Genomic DNA, 15119 nt, shown 5'->3' on the forward strand with positions numbered 1-15119 from the left:
AAAGATTCTCCCGATTGGTTCAAGAGACAGAAAATTCGGGAAGTGGTCTCCAAGTTGGGAAGGTCCTTTTAGAATTATAAGAATAGTTCCCGGAAACTCTTATTTGGTGGAATCTGTGCAAGGGGCATTGTTACCTCGAGCTCTCAATGGCAAGTACTTGAAGAAATACCACCCAAGTGTGTGGCAAGAAGCCTAAGTAGGCAATGGCCGATATATGATTATCGCCCTTAGCACAAACATAGCCGATACCTGATTATCGTCTTGAGGAAAATAAATGGCCGATGGGGTGTTGACATCGTCCTTAGAACAAGCACAGTACAAGTTATTTTTCGGCACACAGCTTTGCCGAAAAACAGGGGGGCATGTGTTGACACCAGATTTTGGCATGGTGACGAATCCGGGTTCGTATGCAAAAGTTAGAGGCAACGCTTCGCGAGCCGGCCCTGAGTGAAAAAGTATTTGGCCTTTGCCGGGTGAATGAAAACCTTGCCGGGGTAAAACCTTGCCGGTGTGAAGGCTTGCCGGTGTGGAAAGCTTGCCGGCGGAGAAGGTTGCCGATGTGAATTCTTGCCGGGGTAAAACCTTGCCGGTGTGAAGGCTTGTCGGCGTGGAAAGCTTGCCGGCGGAGAAGCTTGCCGATGTGAATTCTTGCCGGGGTAAAACCTTGTCGGTGTGAAGGCTTGCCGGCGTGGAAAGCTTGCCGGCGGAGAAGCTTGCTGATGTGAACTCTTGCCGGGGTAAAACCTTGCCGGTGTGAAGGCTTGCCGGCGTGGAAAGCTTGCCGGCGGAGAAGCTTGCCGATGTGAACTCTTGCTGGGGTAGAAAGCTTGCCGAGGTAAAACCTTGTTGATGTGAAATCTTGCCGGGGAAGAAACATTGCTAGGGAAGGACCTTTGCCGGGGTAAAAACCTTGCCGGGGTAAACCCTTGTTGGTGTGGAAAGCTTACCCGGGTGGAAGGCCTGCTGGGGTGGAGGCTGTGATAGTCAAGCTGACGAGAAGTTGAAGATGGGCTCAGAAGCTGATTCAGATGATCTTGGATGGAAAAGTGTCCTATATGAAAGTTGTGCGTCTCATCAAAACAATCGATTTTGATATAAAGATCGTCTAAATCAAAGGTCGTATGCAAAAGTTAGAGCCCGCACGGCGAGACCCTCCAGCGAGCAAAGTGTGACGCCTGGAATCAGGCACATATATGGGTGTGTCTGATGAGCTGCGTGAGTAATTATCTGTTTTGCGCGAGCGATTTGACCCTCGCGATGACCTCTAATGAAAAAAGTTCAACATGAAAGATGTTCGTCTCGTCGAAACGGTCAAGATTGCTTTTGGGCTCGTTTCCATCCGAGGTCGTTTACTACCGCAAAAAGGATCCGCAAGGTACAGCCAGTTTAAACCGAACAGTTTTGGAAAGTTCGGATAAAACCAATCCGAATTTGACTAGGGTTTTTGGACGTAAATTAATGTAATTTTCTTGTAAGGAAAGCCTAGATGAATCCTTTGCTTGTACGGGAAGTCCAGCCGCCTCTTATATATGTTGGGGGTTATAGCCGATTGAAACAACACCAATCGAACCAATCAATCTATTACACTTTTGTGTTCATCTATCTTTATCCCCTACCCTTGTATCTTTCTTTCTCGTTCTTCGTTCGTTCTTCGCGTTGCAGGGCAGCGATCCACGAGGCTCTAGGGGCGAGCGAATCGACCTTGGGCAGCCCATAGCCGCCGCACTCCCTGACGGGGTCCCTCCCGGGAGGGTGGGGTTTCGGGTCTTCAAAAGCGCCCGCCGACTGTCTTGCGTATCGCGTTGTCGGTCGGGTCTCCTTCGACGTGAGCTGCGGTGCATCACCTCCGGCGTCGAGGGTACACGTGACATGTTCGTGTGTCAACATCCGGCTCAATCGCACGGAGGGGGCATATGCGTCAGAAATCTCCAACCCTCGCCTTTTTTTTATTATGCCAAGTAGGAAGACAATCAGTCATTAGACGCCAAATGAACGTGCGAACCTTAGGAGGAGCCGGGCACCTCCAGATAGAAGCTCAGACGGCTCGTCGCCCGTCCGGTGCCCTGCGCGCTGCGACTGAAGGTCGAAGATGACCCTCCAGCGCCAGTAAGCGCTACGCACCGAGAATACACCGCTCCGCTCTGGGGCCCAAGCGAGGACGTCGTCACCCATCCTTGGTGACGTGCCGATTTTCAGAATCTCATGTACATGCACCGGGAGGAAGATCTCCCGTACAACGTCCACACGCCATGCACCATGGTTATCTAGCAGCTCAGAGACCCTTCTGACTCTGCTCCTTCCTTGCCGAGTGACTATCTTCCCGCCACCGTTCCGAGGAATCCAGCTATCCCGCCAAATACGGATTGAATTCCCATTGCCCACACGCCATATTAAGCCCTTCTTCAATAGTTCGAGACCAGCCGGCGCGCTAGGGGCGCCCGGGGCGCTGGGCGATCGGTTTTGGCGCGAAAAAGTTACGGGCCAGCCGCGTCAGCGACACCGCGCCTCGTCTTCCCCCAACGCCTCGGTTTTTCGCAGGGAATCAATGGCAAGGCTGCTGCCGGTCAGCCTTGTCATTGATTCCTCATGGGCGGCGCGTCACGGGACGGCGCGCCGATGCCTTCCCTCCCTCACGCACGTACACACGGGCGCGGCGCGGCTATATATGGCCTCGCTCGCCTCTAGCCACACCAGCCCCGCCCTAGCTGCCGAGCTCTACCTCTCCCGAGCGCCGCTGCCGAGCCCTCCCTCTCCTATTGGCCGCTGTCCAGCCCTCCCTCTCCCTCTCCCGTGAGCCGCCGCCCAGCCCCTCCATCTCCCTCCCCTTTCCCGATGGCCGAGCGTTTCCCCGGAGACGAGGCGGCGGCCAACGGCTTCGGCCGCCACACGCTCCGCGAACAGGAATCGTGGCTCCTGTTCCAGGCGAACATCCCGGCGCCGCAGGACATGCGCGCCGGGCCGACGGGCTGGAGGCTCAGCAACGGGGGAGTGCCCATTCCCCCGTCGCCCGACGTCGTGGCTAAACCCACCTACTTCGCCGACGAGGTCGAGGTCGTGCGCGCCTCCCTCACCGACGCCCAGCTCTCCCTACCCCAGTACGCCACCGACAACCACGCGGCTTGGGCGGCGTACTTCGAGCACCGTCAGCAGTAGCGGCTGGCGTCCACCAACGTCCCGGCGGTGGTCGGCGGCCTGAAGAACAGCGAGGGGCGCCACCTGTGGTGGGGCGTCCCCGGCTGCACAATTGAGGACGTGTTGACGCACCTCGAGGGCGGCAACAACCCGCCGTTCGCTTACCCCCCGGCGAGGGAGGCCGCCCCATCGCACCGCCGACGCTACGAGCAATGGGCGCCAAGGAGGTTCGGATCCTCCTCTTCTTCCTCCTCGCGCTCTTCCTCTCACTCCTCCGGCACTCCGCCCCTGGTCGGCGTCAAGGCCATGCTCGCGGCGGAGACGCCGCTCGGCCGGCGCACTCGCAGCGCCGGCATCGTCATCAACGAGGGCGGCCGGCGCGCCTCCTCGTCGGCTCCTCCTCCACGCTTCGTCAAGCCAAAAACGGAGCCGGGGCTCACGCCGGTGAAGACGGAGCCGGGTGTCCCTGCCGTGAAGACGGAACACGGCGAGGTCGAGCTCGACGATGACGCGGCCCTTGAACGGGCATGACAAGACTCCCTGAAGATGGCGAGGGAGCGCCAGTGCGCCGCCCTGCGGCGCTTTGCGTAGCGCCGCCGGGGTCACGATAAAGGAGGAGTCGTCATCGACGACAGCGACACGCCGCCGCCGCCACCAGTCCGCCATGGCGACGCCGGGGAGGGGTCCAGCAGGAGTGCCCGCGTTAAGGAGGAGAAGGCCGACGATGACCACGGTGGTGAGGATGGCGGCGACGACGACGACTACTCGGCGTTCAACCAGTTTTTTTATATTAGTTTATATACTTGCTATGTAATGAAAATCCATGAACATGTTTAATATATGCCCAAGTTTGCCAAAATTTGTCATGTTTAGCCGAACTTCGCCAAAATTTACTATATATTTTTATTTTTTAAACGCGCCTGGGCGGCTCTGGGGCCGGCGGCTGGGGACCAACTCGCCCCAGGCCCATTTTTTGCGCCGGCTCACCTCCAGGCGGCGATTTTAGGCGCCCCTAGGGGGCCAACGACCGGAGATGCTCTAAGATTGCAGTCAGTATAGAAGTAACATGGTTGGCTTTGACGGATGAGCTTTGACACTCGCAACTCAGGCTGGTCAATGAAACTGAACGCAACATGAGCCTCAAGGTCGTTCTTGTTATATTCGTCGTAGATAAGGAAGACAGAGATAAACTCTTGAGCCTCAAGGTAGTATTCGACCTTCCAACGACGGCCTCCAATAATGAAAGGACGAGACCGGATGCACTGCAAGTTGGGAGTTGTCTCTTTGGTGCGCGAGTAGCCTTCAACAACGAGCAAGTGGTACCCGCTATCCGCGCCGGAGTCGAAGACCGACTTGGTGGAGGCGCACAGCCTGCCGTCGGCGATGAGAGACACGCCAGCGAAGGCCATGCCCGACAAACCTCCGATAGTAGAGCTGCCAGAAACATATATAGGATCTGATGAGAATCGCGTCGTCATATAGTATATGGGATGGAGTACTGATCCAAGAACGGAGGATCGCCGGCCGGGGTGGGACCGCAGGAGAGGATGAGACGAGCCGATGGAGGAGACGGCGACGGTGAGGTTCCGGTCCGGGAGCCAGGCAGGGAGAGGAGACGGCGAGAATGAAGTGCTGATTGCTGAGAGAGGCTCATTTATATAAATGCACGAGCACGACCTCGTTGTGTTCAAACGTCGTAATTAATCCAGCATGCAGCGGCCATCCGTCTCCTCCGCCGGTTAATTACGATTAATGCGCGTTTGGAGTTCCGAGGAGGCCATCGGTTCCGTTTGAGATGGATTCACACCCGTGCTACTGCTTCATGCTTGCGCGAGCCCCTCTTCTTCCATGGCGAGAGAGCATCTCCAATGGCAATGGATGATGAAAAAATGCGGACATGCCCAAAAAAAACAATTATATTTAGGTTATTTTGGGAAAAAACACTCTAGATACCCTATTTGTATCAGTTTTTCTTTACGAAAAGGAGAACAACTCCGGCCTCTGCATCGAGCAATGCACACAGTTATTCCAAATCCAGCCTTCCACAATATAAAATCACAAAAAACAAAAAACAAAATCAAAGGCCACATGCCACGCATCAGTAACACCATGAATAGCTACTAAGAGCATCTCCAGCCATTGAGCCCCCCAGAAGGCATTTTTTTCGCCTCTGGGGGGCTGCCAGCGAGAACTTTGGCCTGGGGGCGGGACTTTTTCTACTCGTCGCGCCCTCAGGAGGCGAGAAGCAGGGCCGACGAGAACGAGCGGGCTGCTAGTGATCATCAGCGGACGAGGGAGGAGAAGGACCGGCGTGCACCTCCCCTACCCGGCCGCCGCGCGCGCCACGCCCTGGCCGCCGTGCGCCCGCGCCCCTGGCCGCCGCGCCCCCTGGCTTGTCCGCGCCCAGGCCTCGCCGACCGCGCGTCCGCGCCCAGGCCGTACGCACTGGGGGTGCGCCTGGCCGCGCGTCCTCTTCTCCCACTTGCGGGGCGACGAAGAAGGCGAGCCGGCGTAGCTCGTCGTCCTCGCGGATGTGGAGCGCCTGGATCTTCTCCTTCTTGACAACGAGGTGGGCGTGGATGTCCTGCTCTGTCGGGGTGAGGGGCCGGCTCAGCGGGGCGTCGGAGGGGGCCAGGCCAGCGAGGAGCAGCGCGTGCTCGAGGGAGAAGGTGGCGGGGCCGGCGGAAGGCGTGGGAGCGGCGAACAGGACGTGGCGGCCGTGGGCGTGGAGGCCGCGACAGCGACGCCCGCAGCGCGGAGGACGGGCGCGGAAGGTGGTGGCCTCCTCGGCCGCTGCCTCGGCATCGGGCACGATTAGGTCTCCAGCTCTGCTCCTCGCCGATTAGGTCTCCGGCATCGACGAGGATCAGCGACGAGGCGTGCCAGGCGACGGGGACGGGAGTGGGGTTCGGTGCCCGCGTGTGTGGAGGGAAAGAGAGAGAGAGGAGGAAACACGTGGGTGGGCCAGCGCCCTAGGGAGCACGTGGGGACGAGAGAGAGGAGAGAGCCGCTGGCTGGTGGGACAGCGCCCAAAAAAGGCGATATTAAGCCCCCAGGAGCCCCCCGGTGCGCTGGGTCTCGTATGGGGTTGCCGACGGGAAATTTTGCTTCTACCGGCGAAAAACGACGAGTTGGGGGCCCGAGTGGGGCGATTTTTGCTCGTCGGCGCCCAAAAAGTGGTTTGGGAAGGCTTCTTGGGGCACTAGTGGAGATGCTCTAACCCTACGATAAAAGACAAACTAAAACAGAAACTACACGACATCTAAGTCATGCCTTCAAGAAGAATCGCCACACATGCGCCCTTGAAAACAAGTCCAACCGAAGGTTGATCTCGAGATTCTCATCTTATAAGCCAAGCTTTGTTCCACCATCTTTGGCAAAGACATGAGAGATGCACGTCGACATATCCTGATCAGAGATTTTGGTGTTTCCACTCGAATGCGCAAACTTATCGTTGAAGCCGTCTCTACCATCATCCCTTCTCCGTTTACTGACACCTCGATAACCGGATACCTCTGGAAAAGATACTAGAAGACAAAGACGTATCATACCTCCTTGCCTCCGGTCACTATTGTCACATTTAGTCCAGCAGCAACAAGAAAAACATGACACAACCACTGGAGCCACCATATAGTACGTGCCGACAACATGCATGACTTGACGTCACTGCATGGGATGTCGTACGGAGCACCGGCTGGTGACTGCACTTACCGGCGAGAGTATGTCTTGACGGCTCCGGAAGAGTGCATGTGTTAGCTGTCGACAGAATTAACCTAGCAATAAATATTTTTCTCGATTGAGTACTAGTTAAGTTACTCCCATTGTGATTAGTCTAAGACTATCCATAATGAGAGTAATATAGGTAGTAACATTACATATATCTAGATAAAATAGATGATGTGACAAATAATAAATGAAGAAAGAGACACATGTGGTAAGACTAGCCACAATGGAGAGTAACATACACTAGTAACATTCACATATCCCTAGACTATGTTACTACCTTTCATAGTGGGTAGTAACATAAGTATGATAACATACAAAGCCTCATTTATTAGGTTATAGACTCATATTGCATTGGGACATGTGATGTTACAGTAACTAGCTAAGTTACTCAAACTACCACCTCTCTCCTTATTAACTCATTGCCACGTAAGCAAATTTTTTGTGTTGGACTCGATGTTACTACTGAAGTTACTCTCACTGTGGCTAGTCTAACGTAGCTAGTTACTGCTAGTATGAGTAACATCACACATATCAAAGCAAGATAAGTCTATAGCCTAATAAATGAAGTGTTGCATGTTACTATCTCCGTCCTGGTTTTCAAGTCCCCTTGACAGAAACGTGTGGACCAAGGCACGATCTACTTTTAAACCGTGCGAGATTTTCCAGTGGAGGAGCAGCAAACGAGCTTCGCGCGCAGTTACTGCATGCATTGGGAACGCTTCGGTTTGCCTCGCACGCCATGCAGAGCAGTATTACCTCCCCCTCCTTCCGCTAATAAAGCTGGCCGCTGGGTATGCATTGATTGCATGCAGCTTTGTATCGGCTGCCTTTTTTCTGCCATTAATTACCGCGTGCATGAGCCAATAGGAAGGGATGGATGTTTTGCATGCGGCGTCTTAAAACCGGACGTGCCAACACTGCTCACGGGACTAAAAATCCCGGACGGAGGTAGTACCACACATATGTTACTTCCCATTATAGAGGTAGTAATATAGAATAGTAACATGGGCATGTTACTACTATATGTTACTACCCATTGTGGCTAGTCTAATTTATGCGAATCAAAGCAAAGCGTCACGTGCAATCATGGGGCTGATTCCCATGTCTTGGTCAAGCTCGCGTGGGCTGATTCGAATGAGAAACATATAAATATGGGCCCGCCATTGCGGGGCGTGTGCACACCTCACCTTTATCTTGAAATTATAAAAAACTTTCTCGCGTTAGGTGGACATCACATCCATCTTGAAGAAAAAGGAAAAAGTCTCACAAGCATTTAAAAAAATTTCTCACCGTGACCAACCAGCATGCGCCACATGGCGTAGCTGGTTGGCCACCATTCTAGCGCTCCTTAATGGATTTAATTCCTGCAGAAAAGAAAACCTATATAGGAGTAGGATTTTCTACAATAGCTTACCACTGAACTAGTTAAGGTTTTCAACGGTGTAAAAGTTCTCAAAAATCCCGAAACAAATACTGAACCAACACACCTATAATATAACACGATCCAACGGAGGGATTGCAAAAATATGATTGGATGTGTCGTGGACAAAAGAACAAATAGTTTAGTATAGATGCTGCAGTGAGCTAAAATGCTTATTTTTTCGCCGAGGACATATAAATGCATATTTTCACAATCACACCGTTGGATCATCTTATTATATTAGAGTGAGGGTTCCTAATTGATTTCATATTTTTAATAACTTTTCAGTCATTAAATGTTTATCAAGCCTTAACAAGTTAGCTCGCACGTTGTTTTGCTTCGGGTTGTGATGTTTGTTTACGTTGGAGGTGATTCGAATGTGGCAGCATGTCTCAGCAGCAAAAAGACCCATCCAACGAAGTGTTTTATATTTGGATTCCGGATGTACTGGCTTCTTAACCACGTGGGTTCAACTTGACTGTCATTTTGCTGTTTAAGAAACTGTTGAGCTATGTATATTGCATGTATATTTCTTGTACCACAAGCCGTCCTCCTCCCTTGTATAGTTGAGGACGTGGCTACCCTTGTACCTATATATATACGTGCATATGCACCCGATCAATATATCGTGAGTTGCATCTATCCTCTAATCTCCTATATGGTATCAGCCTAACTCGGTCTAACCTCGCGCGCCCTGCAAGCCTAGCTGCCGCCGCGCCTTATCTCTTTCTGCGGCCGCTCTAGCTGCTGCTGCGCCTCTCCCCAGCGTGCCCTAGTCGCCGCTGCACCTCACGTCCCAATCAGCTGCGCTGCTCCCTTGCTTCCAGCCATGCCCAACGCTGCTTTCGCATCTCCAGCCACGCCGTTTTCCTCAAGCCGTGCGTCGCTTCTGCCCTAGCACCCAACCGCGCCGCTTTCGCCTCCCAGCCGCGCCGCTCATCCATCGCTGCCATGTCTCACTCGAGCCTCTCCCACCGCAGCAACCCGTTAGTCTCTTCCTCCGAGGCCGGCTCTCTCCCCAACCAGGCGTACATCCGTGACGTTCCGATCTTCGATCGCGTTCCGATCAAGCTATCCCACACGGAGGCCAACTTCTATGCATGGAAAACCTATTTCAAACTCCTCTTCCGTGAGTACAAGCTCCGTGACCACATCGACGGCACCACCGACTTCCTCGCCATGCGTCGCGATGAGGATTGGATGGCAGTTGACGCCACCATCATCCGGTGGCTCTTCCTCACCGTGTCCAAGGACATCTTTCACACTGTTCTTCGCGACGGTGATGATGCCTACACGGTGTGGACGAAGATCGTCGGCCTCTTCACCGACAACAAGCTCCAACGGATCGTCTTCTTGCAGCAGGAGTTTTTTGGTTGCCACCAAAACGACTCCTCCATCGACGCCTATTGCATGCGCCTCAAGACTCTCTCCGACGAGCTCAATGACGTTGGCTTCAAGGTTGGGGACGAGCTCCTCCTCTCCACCCTCACCGCCGGCCTCAACGAAGATCTTGGTAATGCTGCGTCCAATCTGACTCTTATGGCTAACCCTACTTATGAACGGGCGGTGGCCTATCTACGTCTTGAGGAGCGTCACCTAAAGAACCTGCGGGCTCGTGCGGTTCATACCGCCTTCGCCGCCGGCTACTCCCACGGCGGGTCTACATCCACACCTCCCACCGGGGGCCACGGCGCCTCGCTGCCTCTGCAGCCTCGCCCACCGGTGCCTCCAGCAGCCGCTGGTGCGGGTGGCTATGGAACACCCTACGGCGCCTCCTACGGCGCCCTTCCGCCTCGGCCTCCGGCGCCGGTGCCCCAGCCCCAACAACAACAGCAGAACCAGGGTGACCGGCGCGGCCGTGGTGGTCGCCGTGGCCGTGGAAACCGCAACAACAATGGCGGTGGACAGCAGCGTGGTGGTGGCCAACAACAGCAACTTCCCTCGCCACCATGGGGCACCGGCCACAATCCCTGGACCGGGGTTGTACACGCTTATACAATGCCGGTTCCCCGCGCTCCACTTCCAGGACTTCTCGGGCCTCGACCAGCGGCACACCAGGCCTTCTACGCGGCCCCCCAGCTCGGCGCTCCGACACCACCGCCTCCCCCCTACCCTGCACAGTTTGGCTATGGCGCGCCAAACCCCAGTGGGGGGGTGACGGGGTTTGCTGGCTACCCCACGTCGCCGGTCTCCTACGACCCAGCTCTGCTCTCGGCGCTGCAATACACGCCTCAGCCCGGTTCTTACACCGGCGGTGGCGACTGGTTCATGGACACCGGTGCATCATCTCATATGGCAGCCTACCCGGGTAACCTCTCCTCCGCGTCTCCTGTTCACACATCTTCTCGTATCATCGTCGGTAACGGCGCTGGTCTTCCCATTACTCATGTCGGTTCTACTCCTTTTCCATCTACGTCTAGGCCATTGTCTCTTAATAATGTGCTCGTGTCTCCTCAACTTATTCAGAACTTAGTCTCTGTTCGTAATCTTTCCCGTGATAATTTTGTAACTGTTGAATTTGACGAAGTTGGTTTCTCTGTTAAGGACGCCCGCACTCGGATGGTTCTTCACCGATGTGACAGTCCCGGCGACATGTACCCCGTCCAGCCTTCATCATCATCACGCACTGGACCTCTCGCTCTTTCCGCCGGCATTGATCTTTGGCACGCCCGTCTCGGTCATCCTAGCACCACCGCACTTCGTCAAATAGTCAAGGGTTTTTCTTTTTCATGTAATAAAGCGGATGCTCATTCTTGTCAAGCATGCCGCATGGGCAAACATGTTAGACTCCCGTTTAGTTCTTCTTCGACAGTTGCTTCTTATCCTTTTGAATTAATTCATAGCGATGTCTGGACGTCACCTATCACAAGTAATTCTGGTTTTCTATACTATCTTGTTATTCTCGATGACTACTCTCATTTTGTGTGGACCTTTCCGCTTCGTCGGAAATCTGACGTTCCCGCCACCCTCCTTGCCTTTTTCTCTTATGTGTCTACACAGTTCGATCGTCCCATCCATGCTTTACAAACTGACAACGGGAAGGAATTCGATAACCTCACCATCCGTACACTTCTCTCCAACCACGGCATCATCTTTCGGTTAACCTGTCCATACACCTCCCAACAAAACGGCCGGGCCGAACGCGTTCTTCGCACTCTTAATGACTGCGTCCGCACTCTTTTGTTTCACGCCTACATGCCACCCCGGTTTTGGCCGGACGCCCTTGCCACCGCCACCCTCCTCGTTAACCTACGTCCGTGTCGTGTCCGTTGGAACTACACCCCACATCATCTTCTCTTTGGGTCTCCTCCATCCTACGACGGTCTTCGCATTTTCGGATGCCTCTGTTATCCTAGTGTCGCAGCCACCGCCCCTCATAAACTTGCCCCTCGCTCCTTGCCTTGTGTCTTCCTCGGTTACCCGGCTAACACTAAAGGCTACCGATGTTATGATCCGGTGTCTCACCGTGTCATCACCTCTAGGCATGTTTATTTCGACGAGTGCTCTTTTCCTTTTGCACAGGAACAAATGGAGGTGCCACCTGCTGGCGATGATCACCACTTGGCTGGCTCTACACACCAACGTGTTGCACTGGGACCTTTTTCTTTGGGTCGTGCGACGTTGGCCTCGCCAGCCCCTCTGCTGGCTTCGTCAGCGTCTTTGCCGGTCTCGCCTGGCTCGCCGGCCACGCCGGTCTCGTCGGCCTCACCGGCCACGCCAGCCTCGCCGGCCACGCCGACCTCTTCGCCGGGCTCGCCGGCCACGCCGGCCTCTTCGCCGGGCTCGCCGGCCACCCCGGCCTCTTCGCTGGCAACGCTGGCGCCTTCACCAGCTTCGTCGGGGCAGTCGCCCAGCCCGGCCATGCATGGCGCTCCCCCGGCACCTGCTGCTTCTACGGCTACTGCACCACCACCTGCTGGTCCTATCACTCGTGCACGCATGGGCGTTCATCGGCCGAGTCTCCGTTACTCCGCTGATGAGTATGCTTGTCCGGTGTCTATGGTGCCACTGTCGCCTCTTCCGACCTCCGCTCGTATGGCTCTTCGCGACCCGCTTTGGTATGCAGCGATGAAGGAGGAATTTGAGGCTCTACAGCGCAATGCGACTTGGCAGCTTGTTCCCCGCCCCCGGCACGCCAACATCATTACCGGGAAGTGGGTGTTCAAGCACAAGTTTCATCCCGATGGCACCCTCGACCGCTATAAAGCACGTTGGGTGGTCCGAGGTTTTCGATAGCGTGCTGGCGTTGACTTCACAGATACATTCGCACCGGTTGTCAAGCCCGGGACGATTCGCACTGTTCTTCAACTCGCGGTATCTCGTGCCTGGCCAGTGCACCAGATGGACGTGTCCAACGCCTTTCTTCATGGCCATCTTGAGGAACAGGTCTATTGCCAGCAGCCTACGGGGTTCGTCGACGACACTCGTCCGGAGCATGTTTGCCTGCTTTCTCGCTCCTTGTACGGGCTCAAGCAGGCTCCCCGCGCTTGGTACCAACGCATTGCAGTGTTTCTTCATCAACTCGGCTTCCGCTCCGCTCGCTCTGATGCTTCGCTGTTCATTTACCAACACAGGGATGCTACTGCCTACTTAGTACTTTATGTCGACGACATCATCATGACAGCTTGCTCTAGTGCTCTTCTTCGACAGCTTACCGATCGTCTTCGCGCTGAGTTTGCCATTAAGGACCTGGGTCCTCTGCACTATTTCCTCGGCATCGAGGTTGTTCGACGTGCGGATGGCTTCTTTCTTCATCAGCGGAAGTATGCTCACGAGCTTCTTGATCGCGCTGGGATGCTTAATTGCAAACATGCGTCTACTCCTGTCGACACGAAGGCCAAGCTCTCTGCCACCGACGGATCACCTGCTCTGGATGCTTCGTTTTATCGGTCTATTGTGGGCGCTCTTCAGTATCTCACTCTGACATGCCCGGAGCTTCAGTACGCCGTTCAGCAGGTCTGCTTACACATGCATGCTCCTCGTGATGCTCATTGGACTGCAGTCAAGCGGATCCTCCGCTACATCCGCGGCACCTTGGATTTCGGTTTGTCTCTTCATGCCTCTCCGGCTCTGGACATCACCGCTTACTCGGATGCTGACTGGGCTGGCTGCCCTGACACGAGACGTTCCACCTCGGGCTATTGTGTTTATCTTGGACCGTCATTGATCTCTTGGTCGTCTAAGCGGCAGCCCACTGTTTCTCGCTCCAGTGCTGAAGCCGAGTATCGAGCAGTGGCTAATGTTGTTGCAGAGTGCTCTTGGCTTCGTCAGCTTCTTCTTGAGCTCTCTTGTCCTATCGCCAAGGCCACCATTGTCTACTGCGACAATGTCTCCGCTGTGTACCTCTCCGCCAACCCAGTTCATCACCGCCGCACCAAACATATTGAGCTCGATATCCATTTTGTTCGGGAACCGGTGGCTCTTGGACACATCCGGGTTCTCCATGTCCCTACTGCCCAACAGTTTGCGGACATCATGACCAAAGGGTTGCCTACGGCGTCTTTCGAGGATTTTCGCTCCAGTCTCTGCGTCGGACGTCCCGATGCTTCGACTGCGGGGGGGTGGTGAGCTATGTATATTGCATGTATATTTCTTGTACCACAAGCCGTCCTCCTCCCTTGTATAGTTGAGGACGTGGCTACCCTTGTACCTATATATATACGTGCATATGCACCCGATCAATATATCGTGAGTTGCATCTATCCTCTAATCTCCTATAGAAACCATCCTTGGAATAATGGATTCCGCGGACATTCACCGCGACATTCCCAGCAGCACCACACCGTGACGAGGAGCAGTCGCTTCTGTGATTACATTAGCATCGTGGGCTTTGGTCTAGAATGTTTTTCTTTTAATTTATTTTAGACTTCTAACTGCAGGTTGTTTATCCTTTAACCTAGCATAGCAGAATTGGGTCAAAGAAAAATGAACGTTGTGTTTATCCTTTATCCGGTAATCCGACATTATCGATCGATTATCAAGTGGGGTGCTAACACAAACCACTCTTGTGTGACGCTAAACCGCTCAGGGCTAGATTAAACCGGCATTGACATTTTTGGGTCTAGACTCTATATCAGACCAAAATCGACTTTGGGGATTACAGAGGCATTGGACAGGATTTGAGGGTGAAAACTGTACATCTTTCTTCCATGTGACACGGTTGCAGTGACACGGTCACAATGAACTTGGCTTGCTAATTCATGTGGGCTGCAGGTCGGTACTGTCCGCGGAGCTGAGTAAGCTGGCGGCCGCCCAGACTGGTAATAATTCATGCAATCATGGGACTAATTCCCAAGTCTTGGTCAAGCTCGCGTGGGCTGCTTTGAATGAGAAATATATCAATTCAAAAGCTTAATCAATTAGCTCGCACGTTGTTTTGCCTCAGGTTATGATATTTGTTTACATTTGAGGGGATCCGAATGGGGTAGCATGTCTCGCAGCCAAAGACCCATCCAACGAGAAGTGTTTTATATTTGGATTCCGGATGCACCGATTTCTTAATCACGTGTTTGTTCAAAGATTAAGAAACAATCTTTTTATTTAAGAACACAATACAGATGCAGACGCTTATATATATGTATATAGTGATGCTATTCATCACCCAGGGTGCAGAATAAGTTATTCTTCACCCGAGGTAATCTTACGATCATTTCATAATTAAATTACGTTTGGAATTCAAATAGTTACATTTCTATTGATTCACTACGTAAAATTTGACATAAGAAAATAAAAATACAGGTCATAACACAAGAAAATTTGAAGTTTATGTGTATTTTACACTATGTTTTTATGTTTGTAATTTTACATAACATAAAATATTTTTTTCGACAACTATATATTT

At 53.5% G+C, this 15119-nt stretch overlaps 1 protein-coding gene across 1 annotated transcript; it reads right to left on the reverse strand.

Moving 5' to 3' along the window:
- Window positions 1–4115: 4115 nt before the first annotated feature.
- On the reverse strand, window positions 4116–4541 carry LOC125513790 (uncharacterized). Its single transcript, XM_048678978.2, has one exon. It carries the CDS (start codon window positions 4539–4541, stop codon window positions 4116–4118), a length of 426 nt encoding a protein of 141 aa, XP_048534935.2.
- Window positions 4542–15119: the final 10578 nt, after the last annotated feature.

The sequence above is a fragment of the Triticum urartu genome, chromosome 6A (assembly GCF_056163025.1).
Source record: "Triticum urartu cultivar PI428250 chromosome 6A, HENAU_Tu73, whole genome shotgun sequence".
NCBI lineage: Eukaryota > Viridiplantae > Streptophyta > Magnoliopsida > Poales > Poaceae > Triticum > Triticum urartu.

What these genes read in the sequence shown, in the direction of transcription:
- LOC125513790 (XM_048678978.2), bottom strand. Translation starts at nt 4,541, where the DNA reads ATGGCCTTCGCTGGCGTGTCTCTCATCGCCGACGGCAGGCTGTGCGCC.